The 20,222-nt window shown below is 59.5% G+C and overlaps 2 protein-coding genes and 1 pseudogene across 8 annotated transcripts in view; 2 read left to right on the top strand and 1 right to left on the bottom strand.

Annotated features, from left to right (window-relative positions):
* The window catches only part of LOC138752017 (zinc finger protein 850-like), a 100,243-nt gene extending 89,741 nt beyond the window's left edge, over positions 1–10,502 (top strand). For 6 of the 7 annotated variants that reach the window (XM_069915181.1, XM_069915175.1, XM_069915174.1 and 3 more), the window contains one exon: positions 10,261–10,502. In XM_069915181.1, coding sequence (XP_069771282.1) covers positions 10,261–10,409 — 149 coding nt within the window. In that variant the 3' untranslated portion in view covers positions 10,410–10,502. The remainder of the gene's footprint in view (positions 1–10,260) is intronic. The other variant, XR_011350313.1, reaches the window with a different exon arrangement.
* LOC138752015 (zinc finger protein 271-like) lies at positions 702–10,536 on the bottom strand (annotated as a pseudogene).
* Positions 10,537–10,609: 73 nt separating this feature from the next.
* On the top strand, positions 10,610–19,348 carry LOC138762395 (nascent polypeptide-associated complex subunit alpha, muscle-specific form-like). Its single transcript, XM_069936182.1, has 16 exons — positions 10,610–10,614; positions 11,284–11,579; positions 11,699–11,797; positions 12,121–12,303; positions 12,485–12,778; positions 12,879–13,603; positions 13,989–14,175; positions 14,273–14,446; positions 14,545–14,675; positions 14,810–14,983; positions 15,233–15,383; positions 15,591–16,153; positions 16,200–16,583; positions 16,628–16,823; positions 17,155–17,284; positions 19,135–19,348. The coding sequence occupies exons 1-16, from the start codon at positions 10,610–10,612 to the stop codon at positions 19,346–19,348; spliced, it is 3,906 nt and encodes a 1,301-aa protein (XP_069792283.1).
* The last annotated feature ends 874 nt before the right edge of the window (positions 19,349–20,222 follow it).

The following is a 20,222-nucleotide window of genomic DNA, read 5'->3' as shown; positions in this document are numbered from 1 at the left end:
TGTACATCAGATAATCCTTGATCACACATCTCAAGTCTTTCAATAGTTTCGGATTTAAAAGCTCCATAATCAGCCATCTGTTGAGTATTAACATCCACCAGTGCATTAATCTTAGAAATAAAATTGTTCACAGAATCACCTAAATGCATCATTGAAGAAAATATTTTATGTTCAAGACTCTTGAAAAGTATATCAACATCAGTAGATCCAGACATGGTGGGATCCTGCTGTTCTTGTGGAATCAGAGGACCTTCTGTCCCTTCCTTTAATTTAGTAGCTTTTCTTGCAGTTTGACCCGTGTAAAAACCCCTGCCACAGACCCCCCAGAAGTGTCAGGAGGCTGATGGTCAGGGTTATCTTTGATCCAAACCTCCTTTAAAAGCTTCGTTACGTCAGTATCTGAAAGAGCCTTTGTAACTGGTGGTGCACTTCACAGCGCCACCACTGTAGCAGTCAAATGACAGCTCTCTAACTCTCCAGCTGGTGGCACCCCAGCTAATTCAACAGTCCAAGTCTCAGTAACAGCACTCACAGTGGATGTTGTTTGAAATACTGGCACCCGGCCAGCCCTTTGTTCTAAAGGCTGCTGAGAGTGACCTTCAGAGAGCCCTACCGATACAGAGCGGAGTTCCAATGCCAAATCCTGCACTTCTTCTCCTGGATCCATTCCACGCTGAGTCCTGGCTTTTTGAAAACAAGTAGGCTCAGATAATTTCGGAAAATGTAATTTTTTTAACAATCTATTGATGTTTCCTTTTACTTTTTTTTAAACAAATGTACCATTAGGTATTAATTCAACACCTCATATTATTTATAAACTTTTTAAAAAGTTTTAACAGGCACTTAAAGATAAAACAATAAGTTAGAGACAGGAGAGGACTGGAAGGCACGTCTGTTCCTTACGCCATCTTGCCACGCCCCCAACAATCTGGTTTATGATTTCGACACAAACACCGAGCCACAAACCAGAGGGCTGAGTGAACTCTTCCCCACACAGGGAGAAAGTGAACAGTCTCTCCCTGAATGAAAATCAACAGTGGGACTGCAGAGGAGCATTCGGTGAATCCCTTTCTGTACTTGCTGGGAGAGAATGGCCTCTCCCTGGTATGACCTCCCAGGTGACTCCACAGGTTGGTGGATTGAGTGAATCCAATCCCACAGAGGAAGCAAGTGAAGGGTTTCTCCTCAGTGTGAACTGACTGGTGTTTCTGCAGGGTGGAGGAGTGAGAGAACCCCTTCCTTCACTGCAGTTTCTTCCTGTGTGAACCCTCTGGTGAACCTGCAGTCTGGAGAGCTGAGAAAACCCCTTCCTGCACAGGGAACAGGTGAACGGTTTCTCCCCAGTCTGAATTCTCTGGTGCCTCTGCAGGTTGGAGGCCTGAGAGACACCCTTCCTGCACAGCGAGCAGGTGAACAGTTGAACCCCAGTGTGAACCCGTTGGTGTACCTGCAGTTCAGAGGATCGAGTGAACCCCTTCCCGCACAGGGAGCAGGTGAATGGTTTCTCCCCAGTGTGAATTCTCCGGTGTTCTAGCAGGTTGGATGACTGGGAGAACCCCTTCCCGCACAGGGAGCAGGTGAACGTTTCTCCCCAGTGTGAACTCTCTGGTGCTTCAACAGGTTGGAGGAGTAAGAGAACCCCTTCCCGCACAGGGAGCAGGTAAATGGTTTCTCCCCAGTGTGAACCCGCTGGTGAACCTGCAGGTCAAATAATCGAGAGAACCCCTTCCCACACAGGGAGCAGGTGAATGGTTTCTCCCCGGTGTGAACGCTCTGGTGTCTCATCAGGGATTCGGACAGAGAGAACCCCTTCCCGCACAGGGAGCAGGTGAATGGTCTCTCTCTGGTGTGAACTATCTGGTGCTTCAGCAGGGAGGAGGATCGAGAGAACCCCTTCCCACACAGGGAGCAGGTGAATGGCTTCTCTCCGGTGTGAATTCTCTGGTGTCTTTTCAGGTTGGAGGACTGAGAGAACCCCTTCCCGCACAGGGAGCAGGTGAATGGTCTCTCTCTGGTGTGAACTATCTGGTGCTTCAGCAGGGAGGTGGATCGAGAAAACCCCTTCCTGCATAGGGAGCAGGTGAATGGTTTCTCCCCAGTGTGAACACTTTGGTGCTTCTGCAGGTTGGAGGCCTGAGAGAACCCCTTCCCGCACAGCGAGGAGGTGAATGGTTTCTCCCCAGTGTGAATTCTCTGGTGTAGTAGCAGGTTGGATGACTGGGAGAACCCCTTCCCGCACAGGAAGCAGGTGAACGATTTCTCCCCAGTGTGAACTCTCTGGTGCCTCAGCAGGTTGGAGGAGTGAGAGAACCCCTTCCCGCACAGGGAGCAGGTGAATGGTTTCTCCCCAGTGTGAACCCGCTGGTGAACCTGCAGGTCAGGTAATTGAGAGAACTCCTTCCCACACAGGGAGCAGGTGAATGGTTTCTCCCCGGTGTGAACACTCTGGTGTCTCATCAGGGATTCGGACTGAGAGAACCCCTTCCCGCACAGGGAGCAGGTGAATGGTCTCTCTCTGGTGTGAACTATCTGGTGCTTCAGCAGGGAGGAGGATCGAGAGAACCCCTTCCTGCATAGGGAGCAGGTGAATGGTTTCTCTCCGGTGTGAATTCTCTGGTGTGTCTGCAGGTTGGAGGACTGAGAGAACCCCTTCCCGCACAGGGAGCAGGTGAATGTTCTCTCTCTGGTGTGAACTAACTGGTGCTTCAGCAGGGAGGAGGATCGAGAGAACCCCTTCCTGCATAGGGAGCAGGTGAATGGTTTCTCCCCAGTGTGAACACTCTGGTGTGCCTGCAGTTCGGGGGATCGAGAGAATCCCTTCCCGCACAGGGAGCAGGTGAATGGTTTCTCCCCAGAGTGAATTATCAGGTGCTTCTGCAGGCTGGAGGAGTGAGAGAACCCCTTCCCACACAAGGAGCAGGTGAATGGTTTCTCCCCGGTGTGAACCCGCTGGTGTACCTGTAGATTGTTGGATCGAGTGAACCCCTTCCCACACAAGGAGCAGGTGAATGGTTTCTCCCCGGTGTGAACCCGCTGGTGTACCTGTAGATTGTTGGATCGAGTGAACCCCTTCCCACACAGGGAGCAGGTGAACGGTTTTTCCCCAGTGTGAACTCTGTGGTGCCTCAGCAGATGAAAGGAGTTAGAGAACCTCTTCCCGCACACACTGCATTTAAAGGGTCTCTCCCTAGTTTGAATTCTCTCATACTGCAGGAGGCTGGAGGACTGGGCGAAACTCTTTGCACACATGCGGCAGGTGAACAGACCCTCCCCAGGAGGAACACACCCCTTCCCACACACGCGGCAGGTGAATGGACCCTCCCCAGGGGAAACACATCCGTGCTCCTCCAGGTCCTTGGAGGTTTGAAAGCTCTTCCCACAGTCAGAGGAGGGGAGTGGGCTCCCCCTAGTGGGGATACAGTGGTGTTGCAGCAGTGCGTCAGAGCTGGCGAATACGTCCCCACACTCGGAACAGGGGAACAGTCTCTCCCCAGGGTGAGCGCAGGGATGCGATTCCAATACGTCCACAGGAAGCCCCTCCTCACCACACACCTCACTTAGGAATGTTTTATGTGCTGTATCACTGGTCACCTGACCCTCCATGTCTGCCAATTGGCTGAAGTCCAGTTAACAAACTCAACAGGTATAGGGATTCTCCGCGTTTCTAATCCACTGAGAAATCTGGCTGATACTACGGTCCCAAGGAGTCCAGTTGGAGGGTCAGACTCAACGTGGCGTTGTCTGAAGCTTCCGGTCTGGAAACGCGCCACTTTCTTAACCCTGTGAAGACAAGATGGTGGAGTGAGAGGGAGCAAGGTATTCTCCGCAGCCAGAGTTCCAGGACGACACACCCCGGAGATGTAGCCAGTAACTTGACAAACTGTGAGGAGGATCACCACGTAGAACAGTAGAGACCCTTTGGCCCTCAATGTTGTGCTGGCCCATACATTCCTTCCAAAAAAAGGTATTAAAACCTTCCTACCCTGTAATCCTCTGTTTTCCTTTCATCCATATTCCTTTCTAAGAGTCTCTTAATTGGCCTCAATGTTTCAGCCTCGCCATCATCCCTGGGAAGGCATTCCAGGCGTCATCAACTCTGTATAAAAACAAATTACTCCTGATGTCTCCCCTAAGTGTCCCTCCCTTCACTTTGTACACATGTCCTCTGGTGTTTGCTGGACCTGCCCTGGGAAACAGGTGCTGTCCATCCACCCTATTGACGCCTCTTATAATCTTGTCGACCTCTATCAAGTCTCCTCTCATCCTTCTATGCTCCAAAGTGAAAAGTCCCAGCTCTGCTAAACTTGCCTCATAAGACTGGTTTCCCAATCCAGGCAATATCCTGGTAAATCTCCTCTGCCCCTTCTCCACAGCTTCCACATCCTTCCTGTAATGAGGTGACCAGAACTGAACGCAATACTCTAAGTGTGGTCTCACCAGAGATTTGTAGAGTTGCCACATGATCCCGCTACTCCTGAACTCAATCCCCCCATTAATGAAGCCCAGCTCCCACAAGGCTTCTTTATTTAAAATTTTTACAAAATCAAAAAAAAACAATATAAACTAAAACAATATTCCCCACCCCCCTCCCCACCTCCCCCCTTTGGAGCTTATTAACAGGCTGTTAATAACATCTTCCATCACATATAAAGCCATTATTTAACCTCTAAACCCAGACATTTCAAATATAACCTCCACAGTTCAACAAAGAAAGAATGATTGTTCCGCAAATTATAGGTCATCTTCTCCAAATAAATACATGATTGAATTTCATTGTGCCATCTCTGTATACCCAAATCAACATCATTTTTCCAAGTTACAGCTACTGTTTCGAGCCCACAGGACCTCAAAACCCAGCAGCAATAGACATTCACCAAGACAAGTGGTTTTTAAAACAAAAGTTATTTTTAATCAACTTTAAACATGAAAAATAGAATCAAACTTTAACTTAACTCTATACTTAACTAACCCAAATTAACCCCCTTCTAATTCTAAGCACACGTGTATGTAATGTGTGTGTAAATTTAAGAAAAATTCTTTGGTTCACAGATTCACAATTTCAATCTCACTTCTCCTTATTCCAAGTTCTCTGGTTGCAGGCAATTCTTAGACTGTGCACAGAATTCAACATGTATAAAGTTCATCAGGTTTTGGTGCTTGAAAGATAAATGGTTACCACTCAGGAAGGTTCTTGTAGTGTTTGCAGAGACACTTGTTGTTCCAGGATTTCCACAACTGAGGTACCATCATTAGTCACCTCAATGAACCCTAACCCTAACTTCTTTCTTCAAGCTACCACAGAGTTCCATTCCTCTTATTCCAAGAGAAACATCAGACAGATCGCACTTCCAGCCTTCCACTGCTTTGGAACTTTGTTTCCAACCAGCTCTTCCTGGCTTGCACTGTTCAGCTTCTTTAGTGTCACACACACTAGCTGGGAGAGCTTCCCTTCTCTCTCTCCAACTGAAACTTCCAGCAAACCCATGTGACTCACTCACCTGCAAAACCCCCACCTTCTTCAGCAAACAACAAGGGTTATCCTTCTGTTCAAGTTGTTGTCTTAGATGAACAAAACCCAGGAGTGACCTTCCAGTAAGCACCCTGCAGAAAGGTATGTGTAGCCAGCCTGTCTCTAGTTCCAAACAATGGTCATTCATTTTATGATGTCAGTTCAATTAGCACCTACTTTGTGAAATGTGCTTACATTCTCCAGAGATCTTCAGTATTTCTTCAGTCTTTCAAATAAGATCGTTTTTAAAATGTGTGTACGTATGTAACCTACTCTAAATCTTATCAAATTCTTCCAAAATATTTATCCATTATACTACACATTTTCGAGCAACCGCCAATCCTCAACGTATAAATGCAATATGAGATTTCTCCAAATGTAAATTTGCTGTAATTGTATTCATATATCCCCAATAAACATACCCAAGGGTCAACATATAAATCTATTTTAAATAAATCTCATCAAAATTTAATAACTTTTTCCCAAAAAGGCTTAATCTTTATAAAATCTCACACCGAATGTAAAAAAGTACCTATCTGATCATCACACTGGAAACACAAATCTGATTATCTGAACACCTATTTTTTCAATTTTTCAGGAGTTAAATATAATTGATGCAAAAAATAATTTACTAAACTATATCGTACATTAATTAATTTCTTAACACTATTCAAACACATTTCCAACCACACTTCCTCAGAAATAGGAATAGATAAGTCCTTCTCCCATTTATTTTTTATTTTAAATATATCTACCTTTTTCATCTTTTCCTGTAATAACCAATAAATTCCTGAAACAAAACCCTTACAACCCTTATCAATAACTAAATCTTTCAAATTTCGTTTAACTCCCTACCAAAAATATCCTTTAAAAAATCTCGTACTTGATAATAAACAAAAAGTATTTGGTAATACGCCAAATAGACTCTCTAAGTCTATTAAATGAAAGAAATGAACATACTTCAAAACAATCCTCCACTAATACTACTCCTTTTAACTCCCAATCCTTCAAAAAAGGATCATTCATTGAAAATGAAATTATCTGATTCTGATATAATGATGTCTTAACTGAAAATTTTCCTTTCCATCCTATTAATTTATTCCATTTAGACCACACCCCCATCAAATGTTTCAAAACTGGCAAAACTGGCTGTAAAAGCAATGAATTTCACTTATATATAAAATGATGTATAGTTAGTAGTGCGCGTCGAAAGAACCAAGACTTGTTGATCCAAACCAAGGCTTTTATTAACTAAACGACTGGAGCAGATCACAAGTAGGTCGACCAGTCCAGAATGATCTGGTCTGGCTAGGAGCAATCCTTTAAGACTTGCCAGTAGGTGTGGCTACGCTCTCAGCCAATCACAGTCATCCTACACGACCATCTGTACATAGACACATTGGTGATAGAATCTGTACGATCACATTCACCCCTTCTTTGAGAACCGACACCAGGGTGGATGGAGGATAAGGGCTGTACCGATCAGGGGCCTGACCATCCGGCGTGACCGCCGTGGCGCCGGGAGTGGGGTCACCGGAGTCGGGTCACCGGGTGCGGCCACTGCTTTGCTCAATTCCCCAACGGTGTTGTCAACAGTCTGGCCTGAGTTGGTGGGGTGGTGCTGGTCCCTCTGTTCAAGCACATGGCCTGGGGGAGAAGGAATAGTGGGAGGTTGGGTTAAAGGCACTGCTGCGTCTGATCCAGCTTGGGCTAGGTCCCTTACCGAGCCTGTGTCCTCCCGTCCGTCCGGGTACTCAATGTAGGCATAATGCAGGTTCGCATTACTCGGTCAACCAAGGAGTACTGAACGTGACGTCGTAAAAGGACTGGACCGGGAACGTGAGCTATGCCGCTATGGTCGTTACTTGACTCGGATTTTCTCGAGAAAGAGAACATCCTTACATTGGGGGGGGAGGGGCGGGCATTGGTCGCGGTGCATAGGAAAGAGTGGATGGAGTGTAGGGATCTAGTGAGCACATCCTGCCAGCGAGAGGTGGGGAGACCTTTGGACCAGAGGGCAAGCGTAACCACTTTCCAGACGGTGGCATTCTCTCTTTTGACTTGCACATTACCGCGTGGGTTATAGCTGGTGGTCCTGCTTGAAGCAATACCACGCTCCAGAAGGTACTGCCGCAGTTCTGCGCTCATAAACGAGGACCCCCTTTCACTGTGGATGAAATTGGGGTACCCGAAGATGGCGAAGATGCTGTGCAGGGCCTCTATAATTGAGGAGGCAGTCATGTCCGAGCAGGGCACAGCAAACGGGAAGCGGGAGTACTTGTCGATGGCTGTAAGGATGTAGGTGTTATGGTTGGTCGATGGTAGGGGCCCCTTGAAGTCTATGCTGAGACGCTCAAAGGGGCGAGTGGCTTTGATGACGTGGGTGTTCTCGGGACTTGGGTCATGGAGCGAATCTCCTCGACCGTGTAGGGCAGGTTGCGAGATTTGACAAAGTGCGCAAACCAAGTGAGTGACCCCTGGATGACAGAGCTCCTCGTGGAGTTTCTGCAGCCTGTCCAGTGCATGTTGGCGCAAGTCCCCCTGGAGAGCGCACCTGGCGGATCATTGAGGTTACCTGGCCGATACAGTAGGTCATAATTAAAGGTGGAGAGCTCGATTCTCCACCTGGTGATTTTGTCATTCTTGATCTTACCTCACTGGGTATTGCTAAACATGAAGGAGACCACACGTTGGTCAGTCAGCAGCGTAAAGTGCCTGCCAGTGAGGTAGTGTCTCCAATGACGTACTGCCTCGACTATCGCCTGGGCCTCCTTCTCGACAGAGGAGTGTCAGCTCTCAGGACCCTGGAGGGTTCTGGAGAAGAAGGTTACCAGCCGACCGGCCTGGTTCAAAGTGGCTGCCAGTGCAAAGTCAGACGCATCGCTTTCGACTTGGAACGTAATGGACTTGTCGATGGCGTGCAGCGTTGCAGCAGCGATGTCCGATTTGATGCAGTCGAAGGTTGCTCTGACTTCGGTTGACGGGGGAAGGAGGTGGTCTTGATGAGTGGCCGTGCCTTGTCGGCATAGTGTGGAACCCATTGGGCATAGTAAGAGAAAAAACCCAGGCAGCGTCTGAGTGCCTTCTGGGTGTGGTGGGGAGGGGGAGGGAGTGGGGGTGGGGTCCATGAAGGGATGGATGCGGTCAGGGTTGGCATCACCACCCTGTTCTCCACCACACAACCCAGAATTGCGAGCCGAGTGGTCCGGAAGACACTCTTGTCGAAATTGTAGGTCAAGTGCAGCTGAGTTGCAGTCTGAACAAATTTCTCAAGGTTGACATCTTGATCCTTCGTGTCATTGCCGCAGATGGTGACATTGTCCAGATACAGGAAAGTAGCAGTTAGCCCGTTCTGTGTCCCATTTTGATTATTTTTTCTGAAATGCAACACCTCACACTTGTCTTCATTAAATTCCATCTGCCATCTTTCAGCCCACTCTTCCAAACAAACCAAATCCTCTGCAATCCAAGAAAGATTGTGAAGGGACAGGGGAACCTGAAAGAGAACCAAGAGATCCTGCCAGCATGGACAGGACCTTTCTTGTGCTTTTCCTTTCCAGATTTTTCCACTTTGTCAACAAGCTCAAATGGCTTATTTCCCCATCCCCCCCGCCCAAACACAGGCCATACTTCTTCACCCAGTTAGTCAGCGCTGTCCTTAATCTTGTCTCTGGTTTCTCTGTCTCCTGATCACACATTACTTCTCTGGATTCTCCAGATCTGGATTTGGACCTTCTCCTCTTTAATCTAATAACTGCACGACACCGACTGGCCAGTTATCCCCACTCTGAATAGACCGAGTCCTCAGTTCAAATCCCCAAATAGTCTGAGTCCCGAATCTCTGTTCAATTCCCCACCCCCAATAGACAGACCCTGACACACTGTCCAATTCCCCACCCCCAATAGACTGAGTCCCCTGTCTCAGTCTAATTCCCCATTTCCCAAAAGACGGAGGCCCCTGACTCGTGGGCCAATTCCCCACCCCTAATAGACAGTCCCCTGACTCACTGTCCAATTCCCCACCCCCAATAGACTGAGTCCCCTGTCTCAGTCCAATTCCCCAATCCCCAAAAGACGGAGGCCCCTGACTCGTGGGCCAATTGCCCACCCCTAATAGACTGAGTCCCCTGTCTCAGTCCAATTCCCCAATCCCCAAAAGACGGAGGCCCCTGACTCGTGGGCCAATTGCCCACCCCTAATAGACTGAGTCCCCTGTCTCAGTCCAATTCCCCAATCCCCAAAAGACGGAGGCCCCTGACTCGTGGGCCAATTCCCCAATCCCCAAAAGACGGAGGCCCCTGACTCGTGGGCCAATTGCCCACCCCTAATAGACTGAGTCCCCTGTCTCAGTCCAATTCCCCAATCCCCAAAAGACGGAGGCCCCTGACTCGTGGGCCAATTCCCCAATCCCCAAAAGACGGAGGCCCCTGACTCGTGGGCCAATTCCCCAATCCCCAAAAGACGGAGGCCCCTGACTCGTGGGCAATTCCCCACCCCTAATGGACAGTCCCCTGTCTCAATGATGAATTCCACACACAGCAGGCTGAGAGCCCTGACTTGCAGGCTAATTCCCAATAGACTGAGTTCAACCAGACTCTCTGACCAATCCTTCCCACTGACAATAGACAGAGTCATGCAGCTCGCTGCCCGATTCCCAAATAGACTGAGTTGAGCTCAACTGACTCAATATCCTGAATTCACTGCCCAATTAAAACACACTAACCTCATGCAATCCGTATTCCTTTCTGCAGGTCCTTTTGTGGATCCTGTCAAGGCAATCCGGTCAACATCAGGCAAGGGACTGGACCAACGGGGATCGACGGTGGGAGATTACACTGGGGGACCTATCTCCATCTGTTGCTCCAACACTGGCCCAGCCATTCATTCAGCCAAAACTTGATCTTGGGATCCTGTCAAGTGTGCCAAATGTTAAATTGGACCTGAAGTTGCTCCAAAATAAACATGAATAAAGCTGCAGAAACAAACTATTAAAGTCTTTGCAAAGTGCTCATATCACTTAAAATTCTCTCCGATCTCCCCCAGATAAGGAGATCCTTATCAGCTCCCCAGCTACAGAACAAGACAGGAAAGTGGATACTAATGCAGTCCCACCACACCACCACACACCCCACGCCCCCCCCCCCCCCCCCCCCCACCCACCACCAACCACACATACAAACCGTGTCCCTTCCAGGCCCCATTGTAAACACGTTCATTCTATTCAGAAATCTCCTTTCTCAGTTTGGGGACCTGTGGACAACACCCACCTGTGACCAGCCCCCACCAGGGCCCTGTGTCCAAACCCCCCCCCCAGTCCATCTGCCCTGTGACCAGCCCCCACCAGGGCCCTGTGTCCAACCACCCCCCCCCAGTCCATCTGCCCTGTGACCAGCCCCCACCAGGGCCCTGTGTCCAACCCCCCCCCCCCAGTCCATCTGCCCTGAGACCAGCCCCCACCAGGGCCCTGTGTCCAAACCCCCCCCCCCCAGTCCATCTGCCCTGTGACCAGCCCCCACCAGGGCCCTGTGTCCAACCCCCCCCCAGTCCATCTGCCCTGTGACCAGCCCCACCAGGGCCCTGTGTCCAACCACCCCCCCCCAGTCCATCTGCCCTGTGACCAGCCCCCACCAGGGCCCTGTGTCCAAACCCCCCCCCCCCAGTCCATCTGCCCTGAGACCAGCCCCCACCAGGGCCCTGTGTCCAACCCCCCCCCCCAGTCCATCTGCCCTGTGACCAGCCCCCACCAGGGCCCTGTGTCCAAACCCCCCCCCCAGTCCATCTGCCCTGAGACCAGCCCCCGCCAGGGCCCTGTGTCCAACCCCCCCCCAGTCCATCTGCCCTGTGACCAGCCCCCACCAGGGCCCTGTGTCCAACCCCCCCCCAGTCCATCTGCCCTGTGACCAGCCCCCACCAGGGCCCTGTGTCCAAACCCCCCCCCCCAGTCCATCTGCCCTGAGACCAGCCCCCGCCGGGCCCTGCGACCAGCCCCCACCGGGCCCTGCGACCAGCTCCCACCGGGCCCTGCGACCAGCCCCCACCGGGCCCTGTGACCAGCCCCCACCAGGGCCCTGTGTCCAAACCCCCCCCCAGTCCATCTGCCCTTAGACCAGCCCCCGCCGGGCCCTGAGACCAGCCCCCAACCGGGGCCCTGTGTCCAAACCCCCCCCAGTCCATCTGCCCTGTGACCAGCCCCCACCAGGGCCCTGTGTCCAACCCCCCCCCCCCACTCCATCTGCCCTGAGACCAGCCCCCGCCGGGCCCTGAGACCAGCCCCCACCGGGGCCCTGTGTCCAACCCCCCCCCCCAGTCCATCTGCCCTGTGACCAGCCCCCACCAGGGCCCTGTGTCCAACCACCCCCCCCAGTCCATCTGCCCTGTGACCAGCCCCCACCAGGGCCCTGTGTCCAACCCCCCCCCCCCCAGTCCATCTGCCCTGAGACCAGCCCCCACCAGGGCCCTGTGTCCAACCCCCCCCAGTCCATCTGCCCTGTGACCAGCCCCCACCAGGGCCCTGTGTCCAACCACCCCCCCCCAGTCCATCTGCCCTGTGACCAGCCCCCACCAGGGCCCTGTGTCCAACCCCCCCCCCAGTCCATCTGCCCTGTGACCAGCCCCCACCGGGGCCCTGTGTCCAAACCCCCCCCCCAGTCCATCTGCCCTGAGACCAGCCCCCGCCAGGGCCCTGTGTCCAACCCCACCCCAGTCCATCTGCCCTGTGACCAGCCCCCACCAGGGCCCTGTGTCCAACCCCCCCCCAGTCCATCTGCCCTGTGACCAGCCCCCACCGGGGCCCTGTGTCCAACCCCCCCCATCTGCCCTGTGACCAGCCCCCACCAGGGCCCTGTGTCCAACCCCCCCCCCCCAGTCCATCTGCCCTGAGACCAGCCCCCACCAGGGCCCTGTGTCCAACCCCCCCCCAGTCCATCTGCCCTGTGACCAGCCCCCACCAGGGCCCTGTGTCCAACCCCCCCCCAGTCCATCTGCCCTGTGACCAGCCCCCACCGGGGCCCTGTGTCCAAACCCCCCCCCCCAGTCCATCTGCCCTGAGACCAGCCCCCGCCAGGGCCCTGTGTCCAACCCCCCCCCAGTCCATCTGCCCTGTGACCAGCCCCCACCGGGGCCCTGTGTCCAAACCCCCCCCCCAGTCCATCTGCCCTGAGACCAGCCCCCGCCAGGGCCCTGTGTCCAACCCCCCCTCAGTCCATCAGCCCTGTGACCAGCCCCCGCCAGGGCCCTGTGTCCAACCCCCCCCCCCAGTCCATCTGCCCTGTGACCAGCCCCCGCCAGGGCCCTGTGTCCAACCCCCCCCCAGTCCATCTGCCCTGTGACCAGCCCCCACCAGGGCCCTGTGTCCAACCACCCCCCCCAGTCCATCTGCCCTGTGACCAGCCCCCACCGGGGCCCTGTGTCCAAACCCCCCCCCCAGTCCATCTGCCCTGCGACCAGCCCCCACCGGGGCCCTGCGACCAGCCCCCACCGGGGCCCTGCGACCAGCCCCCACCGGGGCCCTGCGACCAGCCCCCACCGGGGCCCTGCGACCAGCCCCCACCGGGGCCCTGCGACCAGCCCCCGCCGGGGCCCTGCGACCAGCCCCCGCCGGGGCCCTGCGACCAGCCCCCACCGGGGCCCTGCGACCAGCCCCCACCGGGGCCCTGCGACCAGCCCCCGCCGGGGCCCTGCGACCAGCCCCCGCCGGGGCCCTGCGACCAGCCCCCGCCGGGGCCCTGCGACCAGCCCCCGCCGGGGCCCTGCGACCAGCCCCCGCCGGGGCCCTGCGACCAGCCCCCGCCGGGCCCTGCGACCAGCCCCCGCCGGGGCCCTGCGACCAGCCCCCACCGGGGCCCTGCGACCAGCCCCCGCCGGGCCCTGCGACCAGACCCCCGCCGGGGCCCTGCGACCAGCCCCCGCCGGGGCCCTGCGACCAGCCCCCGCCGGGGCCCTGCGACCAGCCCCCGCCGGGGCCCTGAGACCAGCCCCCACCGGGGCCCTGCGACCAGCCCCCGCCGGGGCCCTGAGACCAGCCCCCACCGGGGCCCTGTGACCAGCCCCCACCAGGGCCCTGTGTCCAACCACCCCCCCCAGTCCATCTGCCCTGTGACCAGCCCCCACCAGGGCCCTGTGTCCAACCCCCCCCCCCCCCAGTCCATCTGCCCTGAGACCAGCCCCCACCAGGGCCCTGTGTCCAACCCCCCCCAGTCCATCTGCCCTGTGACCAGCCCCCACCAGGGCCCTGTGTCCAAACCCCCCCCCCCAGTCCATCTGCCCTGAGACCAGCCCCCGCCAGGGCCGTGTCCAACCCCCCCCCAGTCCATCTGCCCTGTGACCAGCCCCCACCAGGGCCCTGTGTCCAACCACCCCCCCCCAGTCCATCTGCCCTGTGACCAGCCCCCACCAGGGCCCTGTGTCCAACCCCCCCCCCCCCAGTCCATCTGCCCTGAGACCAGCCCCCACCAGGGCCCTGTGTCCAACCCCCCCCCAGTCCATCTGCCCTGTGACCAGCCCCCACCAGGGCCCTGTGTCCAAAACCCCCCCCCCCAGTCCATCTGCCCTGAGACCAGCCCCCGCCGGGCCCTGCGACCAGCCCCCACCGGGCCCTGCGACCAGCCCCCACCGGGCCCTGCGACCAGCTCCCACCGGGCCCTGTGACCAGCCCCCACCAGGGCCCTGTGTCCAAACCCCCCCCAGTCCATCTGCCCTGAGACCAGCCCCCGCCGGGCCCTGAGACCAGCCCACACTGGGGCCCTGTGTCCAAACCCCCCCCAGTCCATCTGCCCTGTGACCAGCCCCCACCAGGGCCCTGTGTCCAACCCCCCCCCCAGTCCATCTGCCCTGAGACCAGCCCCCGCCGGGCCCTGAGACCAGCCCCCACCGGGGCCCTTCATCCAAACCCCCCCCCACCAGTCCATCTGCCCTGTGACCAGCCCCCACCAGGGCCCTGTGTCCAAACCCCCCCCCCAGTCCATCTGCCCTGTGACCAGCCCCCACCAGGGCCCTGTGTCCAACCCCCCCCCCCAGTCCATCTGCCCTGTGACCAGCCCCCACCAGGGCCCTGTGTCCAAACCCCCCCCCCCAGTCCATCTGCCCTGAGACCAGCCCCCGCCAGGGCCCTGTGTCCAACCCCCCCCCCCAGTCCATCTGCCCTGTGACCAGCCCCCACCAGGGCCCTGTGTCCAAAACCCCCCCCCAGTCCATCTGCCCTGTGACCAGCCCCCACCAGGGCCCTGTGTCCAAACCCCCCCCCAGTCCACCTGCCCTGTGACCAGCCCCCACCAGGGCCCTGTGTCCAACCCCCCCCCCCAGTCCATCTGCCCTGTGACCAGCCCCCACCGGGGCCCTGTGTCCAAACCCCCCCCCCAGTCCATCTGCCCTGAGACCAGCCCCCGCCGGGCCCTGAGACCAGCCCCCACCGGGGCCCTGTGTCCAAACCCCCCCCCCCAGTCCATCTGCCCTGTGACCAGCCCCCACCAGGGCCCTGTGTCCAACCACCCCCCCCAGTCCATCTGCCCTGTGACCAGCCCCCACCAGGGCCCTGTGTCCAACCCCCCCCCAGTCCATCTGCCCTGTGACCAGCCCCCACCAGGGCCCTGTGTCCAAACCCCCCCCCCAGTCCATCTGCCCTGTGACCAGCCCCCACCAGGGCCCTGTGTCCAAACCCCCCCCCCCAGTCCATCTGCCCTGTGACCAGCCCCCCACCAGGGCCCTGTGTCCAAACCCCCCCCCCAGTCCATCTGCCCTGAGACCAGCCCCCGCCAGGGCCCTGTGTCCAACCCCCCCCCAGTCCATCTGCCCTGTGACCAGCCCCCACCGGGGCCCTGTGTCCAAACCCCCCCCCCAGTCCATCTCGCCCTGAGACCATCCCCCGCCAGGGCCCTGTGTCCCAACCCCCCCCCCAGTCCATCTGCCCTGTGACCAGCCCCCGCCAGGGCCCTGTGTCCAACACCCCCCCCCCAGTCCATCTGCCCTGTGACCAGCCCCGCCAGGGCCCTGTGTCCAACCCCCCCCCAGTCCATCTGCCCTGTGACCAGCCCCCACCAGGGCCCTGTGTCCAAACCCCCCCCCAGTCCATCTGCCCTGTGACCAGCCCCCACCGGGGCCCTGTGTCCAAACCCCCCTCCCAGTCCATCTGCCCTGCGACCAGCCCCCACCGGGGCCCTGCGACCAGACCCCACCGGGGCCCTGCGACCAGCCCCCACCGGGGCCCTGCGACCAGCCCCCACCGGGGCCCTGCGACCAGCCCCCACCGGGGCCCTGCGACCAGCCCCCGCCGGGGCCCTGCGACAACCCCCGCCGGGGGGCCCTGCGACCAGCCCCCAGCCGGGGCCCTGCGACCAGCCCCCGCCGGGGCCCTGCGACCAGCCCCCGCCGGGGCCCTGCGACCAGCCCCCGCCGGGGCCCTGCGACCAGCCCCCGCCGGGGCCCTGCGACCAGCCCCCGCCGGGGGCCCTGCGACCAGCCCCCGCCGGGCCCTGCGACCAGCCCCCGCCGGGCCCTGCGACCAGCCCCCGCCGGGGCCCTGCGACCAGCCCCCGCCGGGGCCCTGCGACCAGCCCCCGCCGGGCCCTGCGACCAGCCCCCGCCGGGGCCCTGCGACCAGCCCCCACCAGGGCCCTGTGTCCAACCACCCCCCCCCAGTCCATCTGCCCTGTGACCAGCCCCCACCAGGGCCCTGTGTCCAACCCCCCCCCCCCAGTCCATCTGCCCTGAGACCAGCCCCACCAGGGCCCTGTGTCCAACCCCCCCCCCAGTCCATCTGCCCTGTGACCAGCCCCCACCAGGGCCCTGTGTCCAAACCCCCCCCCCCAGTCCATCTGCCCTGAGACCAGCCCCCGCCAGGGCCCTGTGTCCAACCCCCCCCCAGTCCATCTGCCCTGTGACCAGCCCCCACCAGGGCCCTGTGTCCAACCCCCCCCCAGTCCATCTGCCCTGTGACCAGCCCCACCAGGGCCCTGTGTCCCAAACCCCCCCCCAGTCCATCTGCCCTGAGACCAGCCCCCCGCCGGGCCCTGCGACCAGCCCCCACCGGGCCTTGCGACCAGCCCCCACCGGGCCCTGCGACCAGCCCCCACCGGGCCCTGTGACCAGCCCCCACCCATGGCCCTGTGTCCAAACCCACCCCAGTCCATCTGCCCTGAGACCAGCACCCGCCGGGCCCTGAGACCAGCCCACACTGGGGCCCTGTGTCCAAACCCCCCCAGTCCATCTGCCCCTGTGACCAGCCCCCACCAGGGCCCTGTGTCCAACCCCCCCCCCCAGTCATCTGCCCTGAGACCAGCCCCCGCCGGGCCCCTGAGACCAGCCCCCACCGGGGCCCTGTGTCCAAACCCCCCCCCCCCCAGTCCATCTGCCCTGTGACCAGCCCCCACCAGGGCCCTGTGTCCAACCCCCCCCCAGTCCATCTGCCCTGTGACCAGCCCCACCAGGGCCCTGTGTCCAACCACCCCCCCCCAGTCCATCTGCCCTGTGACCAGCCCCCACCAGGGCCCTGTGTCCAACCCCCCCCCCCCCCAGTCCATCTGCCCCTGAGACCAGCCCCCACCAGGGCCCTGTGTCCAACCCCCCCCCAGTCCATCTGCCCTGTGACCAGCCCCCACCAGGGCCCTGTGTCCCAAACCCCCCCCCCCCCAGTCCATCTGCCCTGTGACCAGCCCCCACCAGGGCCCTGTGTCCAAACCCCCCCCCCCAGTCCATCTGCCCTGAGACCAGCCCCCGCCAGGGCCCTGTGTCCAACCCCCCCCAGTCCATCTGCCCTGTGACCAGCCCCCACCGGGGCCCTGTGTCCAAACCCCCCCCCCCCAGTCCATCTGCCCTGTGACCAGCCCCACCAGGGCCCTGTGTCCAAACCCCCCCCCCCCCCCAGTCCATCTGCCCTGTGACCAGCCCCCACCAGGGCCCTGTGTCCAAACCCCCCCCAGTCCATCTGCCCTGTGACCAGCCCCCCCCAGGGCCCTGTGTCCAAACCCCCCCCCAGTCCCATCTGCCTGTGACCAGCCCCCACCAGGGCCCTGTGTCGAAACCCCCCCCCCAGTCCATCTGCCCTGTGACCAGCCCCCACCAGGGCCCTGTGTCCCAACCCCACCCCCAGTCCATCTGCCCTGTGACCAGCCCCCACCAGGGCCCTGTGTCCAACCCCCCCCCCCCCAGTCCATCTGCCCTGAGACCAGCCCCCACCAGGGCCCTGTGTCCAAACCCCCCCCCCAGTCCATCTGCCCTGTGACCAGCCCCCACCAGGGCCCTGTGTCCAAACCCCCCCCCAGTCCATCTGCCCTGTGACCAGCCCCCACCAGGGCCCTGTGTCCAAACCCCCCCCCAGTCATCTGCCCTGTGACCAGCCCCCACCAGGGCCCTGTGTCCAAACCCCCCCCCCCAGTCCATCTGCCCTGTGACCAGCCCCCACCAGGGCCCTGTGTCCAAACCCCCCCCCCCAGTCCATCTGCCCCTGTGACCAGCCCCCACCAGGGCCCTGTGTCCAAACCCCCCCCCCCAGTCCATCTGCCCTGTGACCAGCCCCCACCAGGGCCCTGTGTCCAAACCCCCCCCCAGTCCATCTGCCCTGTGACCAGCCCCCCACCAGGGCCCTGTGTCCAAACCCCCCCCCCCAGTCCATCTGCCCTGTGACCAGCCCCCACCAGGGCCCTGTGTCCAAACCCCCCCCCCAGTCCATCTGCCCTGTGACCAGCCCCCACCAGGGCCCTGTGTCCAAACCCCCCCCAGTCCATCTGCCCTGTGACCAGCCCCCACCAGGGCCCTGTGTCCAAAACCCCCCCCCCAGTCCATCTGCCCTGTGACCAGCCCCCACCAGGGCCCTGTGTCCAAACCCCCCCCCAGTCCATCTGCCCTGTGACCAGCCCCACCAGGGCCCTGTGTCCAACCACCCCCCCCCCAGTCCATCTGCCCTGTGACCAGCCCCCACCAGGGCCCTGTGTCCAAACCCCCCCCCCCAGTCCATCTGCCCTGTGACCAGCCCCCCACCAGGGCCCTGTGTCCAAACCCCCCCCCCCAGTCCATCTGCCCTGTGACCAGCCCCCACCAGGGCCCTGTGTCCAACACCCCCCCCCCCAGTCCATCTGCCCTGTGACCAGCCCCCACCAGGGCCTGTGTCCAAACCCCCCCAGTCCATCTGCCCTGTGACCAGCCCCCACCCAGGGCCCTGTGTCCAAACCCCCCCCCCAGTCCATCTGCCCTGTGACCAGCCCCCACCAGGGCCCTGTGTCCAAACCCCCCCCCCCAGTCCATCTGCCTGTGACCAGCCCCCACCAGGGCCCTGTGTCCAAACCCCCCCCCAGTCCATCTGCCCTGTGACCAGCCCCCACCAGGGCCCTGTGTCCAACCCCCCCCCCCAGTCCATCTGCCCTGAGACCAGCCCCCACCAGGGCCCTGTGTCCAAACCCCCCCCCCAGTCCATCTGCCCTGTGACCAGCCCCCACCAGGGCCCTGTGTCCAAAACCCCCCCCCAGTCCATCTGCCCTGTGACCAGCCCCCACCAGGGCCCTGTGTCCAAACCCCCCCCCAGTCCATCTGCCCTGTGACCAGCCCCCACCAGGGCCCTGTGTCCAAACCCCCCCCCCCCAGTCCATCTGCCCTGTGACCCAGCCCCCACCAGGGCCCTGTGTCCAACCCCCCCCCAGTCCATCTGCCCTGAGACCAGCCCCCACCAGGGCCCTGTGTCCAACCCCCCCCCCAGTCCATCTGCCTGTGACCAGCCCCCGCCGGGCCCCCGTTGGCCCTAATGGGCCCATTTCCAGGCCTTTCGACCCCAATGTGACCTCATGCGTCTCCTTCACAACAACACAACCGCGGATCCTCAGAGCAGCTGCTCCCCGCCCTCATACATATTCATGACGTCCCCTCATACATATTCATTGGCTTCAATCTGGACCGAACTTCCCAATTCCCCGACTCACCAGCGAACCCTCCTTTCACACAGGCTGCAGGGGTCCAACATAGCGCCCGGCACGTGACCCCTTCCGCCCAATCAGAGGGATCGTCAACCTGGACTGCACATACACCAGGCGGCCAGCAGGTGGGGCTACGAACCACCAGTGAGAACCGCGTCTCCATGACGTCACCTTCCCCTGTTCTCTCTCCAGATCATCTTCCCCCCCCCTGTCCCACCCCTGATCTCCCCTGTCCCACCCTGATCCCCCCCCTTGTCCCACCCTGATTCCCCCCCTTGTCCCACCCTGATTCCCCCCCTTGTCCCACCTGATTCCCCCCCTTGTCCCACCCTGATTCCCCCCCTTGTCCCACCCTGATTCCCCCCCTTGTCCCACCCTGATTCCCCCCCTTGTCCCACCCTGATTCCCCCCCCTTGTCCCACCCCTGATTCCCCCCCTTGTCCCACCTGATTCCCCCCCTTGTCCCACCCTGATTCCCCCCTTGTCCCACCCTGATTCCCCCCCTTGTCCACCCTGATTCCCCCCCTTGTCCACCCCTGATTCCCCCCCTTGTCCCACCCTGATTCCCCCCCTTGTCCCCACCCTGATTCCCCCCCTTGTCCCACCCTGATTCCCCCCCTTGTCCCACCCTGATTCCCCCCCTTGTCCACCCTGATTCCCCCCCTTGTCCCACCCTGATTCCCCCCCCTTGTCCCACCCTGATTCCCCCCCTTGTCCCACCCTGATTCCCCCCCCTTGTCCCACCCTGATTCCCCCCCCTTGTCCCACCCTGATTCCCCCCCTTGTCCCACCCTGATTCCCCCCCTTGTCCCACCCTG

Source organism: Narcine bancroftii, chromosome 1, assembly GCF_036971445.1.
Source record: "Narcine bancroftii isolate sNarBan1 chromosome 1, sNarBan1.hap1, whole genome shotgun sequence".
In the NCBI taxonomy this organism is placed as follows: Eukaryota; Metazoa; Chordata; class Chondrichthyes; order Torpediniformes; family Narcinidae; genus Narcine; species Narcine bancroftii.
This window is presented reverse-complemented; position numbering and strand designations above follow the sequence as displayed.